This window comes from Penaeus monodon, chromosome 16 (assembly GCF_015228065.2).
Source record: "Penaeus monodon isolate SGIC_2016 chromosome 16, NSTDA_Pmon_1, whole genome shotgun sequence".
NCBI lineage: Eukaryota > Metazoa > Arthropoda > Malacostraca > Decapoda > Penaeidae > Penaeus > Penaeus monodon.
The window spans coordinates 34,181,564-34,184,063 of NC_051401.1; the positions used below are offsets into that span (position 1 = coordinate 34,181,564).

Genomic DNA, 2,500 nt, shown 5'->3' on the forward strand with positions numbered 1-2,500 from the left:
TCAGGTAGCCATTGTTCTTGTACGACAAATAGTGAAACAAGATGTTCATGTCGATGTTTTAATGCTAAGAAATTACAGTATAGATATTTTATGCGTACAAGTCGGATCTTATATTTATGAAGAACACGATGTTTTTTTTCAATATTGAGGTAAATGGAACATAACGGTACTTGCATTGCACAGGTAGTAGTCAATGAATTGCTGAAGATGTGGGGAGAGGAGGGTCTGAAGAGCCACGTGCAGGAGGTTCGTCTTTTCTACCATAAGCAGAGAGACGCTATGCTGCTGGCAGCCGAAAAACACCTAACTGGTAATTTTTCTTTTTTTTTATTCTTGGTATTGCTCTAGAGAGCCATTTTTATGGTGTTATACAAAACCTCGTTGGAGTAATATTACACGTGCAACACATCTATATGGTTAAGATTAAATGACATTATTCTATGAACACACACACGCGCGCGCGCACAAACACATAAATACATATGCATGCAGATACACACAAACAGTACGAATGGACTAAAGTACAAATTCGCTAATTTAGAGCACATTAAAAAAATAATAATAATAATAAATCTTGGAATGTGCCCGTAAGTATTGGGCTCTCAAGAAGGCAAATAACTTTTTAGAGACAGAATGGATAAATAAAACAAATGATTGAGAAATCACCGGTAAGCACTGAACTCTCAAGACTTACAAAGAACTCCTTTTTCGAGTGATTTTGACTCGAATTAAACGTCGCTTCACAGGCCTGTGTGAGTGGTCGGCGCCTGCCGGGGGAATGTTTCTTTGGATAAAGGTCTGTAGGCCTAGGTCCGAATTGCATTTTGTCTGTGGTTGATGTTTTGTTGAAGTAAACATTGGATTGTGATTCTACATTTGAGGAAATGAAACAGGATAACTTTCGATGACCTCATTCCCAATAGACCAACAATGTAATGCTCACACTACAGGTAGGATGCATTAGCGATACGTGGAACATGGTGCTGGAGCGAGCTATGAAAAAAAAAGTGATGGTGGTGCCAGGTCAGGGGTTCATGACAGACAGTACCAAAGCCTCTCAGTACCTTAGGCTCTCCTTCTCTGCCAACACTCCATTGAATATGGAAAAGGTAAGACATGACAGTGGATAGCATTGGGATGTAGGCCCATGTGCTTCTTCGATGACTTTATGTATATATAAACAATCTCAGACTTACTTACTCTCCTTAACTGATAGTGCAACTTTCTGATCCTGCTTCATGTTTTCAGGGATTGTGCAGTTTAGCTCAGCTCATCAGAGAAGAAGTTGAATTGCAGAATAATCATCAGTTCTTACAGAAAAGGGGCTGATTAATCAGTTCTGTCGAAATATATTTCCTTCAATTTTAGGTCGTGCTGTATCCATTCTATTCATACATACATATATTATATATATATATATATATATATATATATATATATATATATATATATATATATATATATATATATATATGCATTATGTCAACATGGCGCCAAGTAGTTCGTCAAACATCGCAGTGATAATGGCACAAAAAAGAAGAAAAAAATATATATATATGTATATATATGTGCATATATATGTGTGTGAATATATGTTATATATATATAAATGTATATATATGTATATTCATATATATGCACACACACACTCACGCATATATATATGTACAAGCCTCGGTGGGCTTGTGGTTAGAGTATCGGTCGAGGGATCACCGGCGCGTTTTAGGAATTTCACCTCAAATGCTTACTCCCTTAGTGTGAACGATCATGGATCAACCAATTTAAAGACCCAGCCAACTACATGATGTCAAGTCGAAAAAAGTTCATCAAACACCGCACTGGTGATGGCACAAAAAAACGTACACATATAAGTGCGTGTGTGTGTGTGTGTATGTGTGTGTGTGTGTGTGTGTGTGTGTGTGTGTGTGTGTGTGTGTGTGTGTGTGTGTGTGTGTGTGTGTGTGTGTGTGTGTGTGTGTGTGTGTGTGTGTGTGTGTGTGTGTGTGTGTGTGTGTGTGTGAGGGGGCAGTGGTTTCCCCCAAAGAGACAAGCAGCAGTAGAAAGAGAAAGCAATGTCATTAATTCTCGGAACTTGACAAGTGGATTGTTTTTATCTGAGTGTATCAGATGCTTGTGAACAGAGTAAATGTGACATCACTAACATCTGCACAGTGTATCCCCTATTAGATCTAACAGAATTGGTCAGTTATTTACCTGCTTTGGAGTTCCCACAAATACGCAGATTATAAGGCAGTGTTGTATATCTAAGTAAGCAAAGCTTCCCCCTTTGTTTCCGTACCAAAGAGATTCTTTAAAGAATCTATATTACATATAATTTAACAAATGTCTAAAAAATTTTGTTTTCCCCAAAGTTTGGAAAGGTGAGACCACCTGCACTTATATATGGCTACCCTTTGTCACAAACAACTGACTTAAGCAAATTGCTTGGAGGCTTTGTCGCCAAATCGGTATTGGAGGATATGAGAAACTCAACATTGAT

General features: G+C 37.9%; 1 protein-coding gene across 1 annotated transcript in view; it reads left to right on the forward strand.

Moving 5' to 3' along the window:
• The window catches only part of LOC119582721 (kynurenine/alpha-aminoadipate aminotransferase, mitochondrial-like), a 7,316-nt gene extending 5,949 nt beyond the window's left edge, over window positions 1-1,367 (forward strand). Inside the window, exons 7-11 of the mRNA XM_037931149.1 lie at window positions 1-4; window positions 184-310; window positions 747-796; window positions 951-1,109; window positions 1,249-1,367. The exon at window positions 1-4 is cut by the window's left edge and continues 176 nt beyond it. Of these exons, the coding sequence (XP_037787077.1) occupies window positions 1-4; window positions 184-310; window positions 747-796; window positions 951-1,109; window positions 1,249-1,329 (421 nt within the window). The 3' untranslated portion in view covers window positions 1,330-1,367. The remainder of the gene's footprint in view (window positions 5-183; window positions 311-746; window positions 797-950; window positions 1,110-1,248) is intronic.
• Window positions 1,368-2,500: the final 1,133 nt, after the last annotated feature.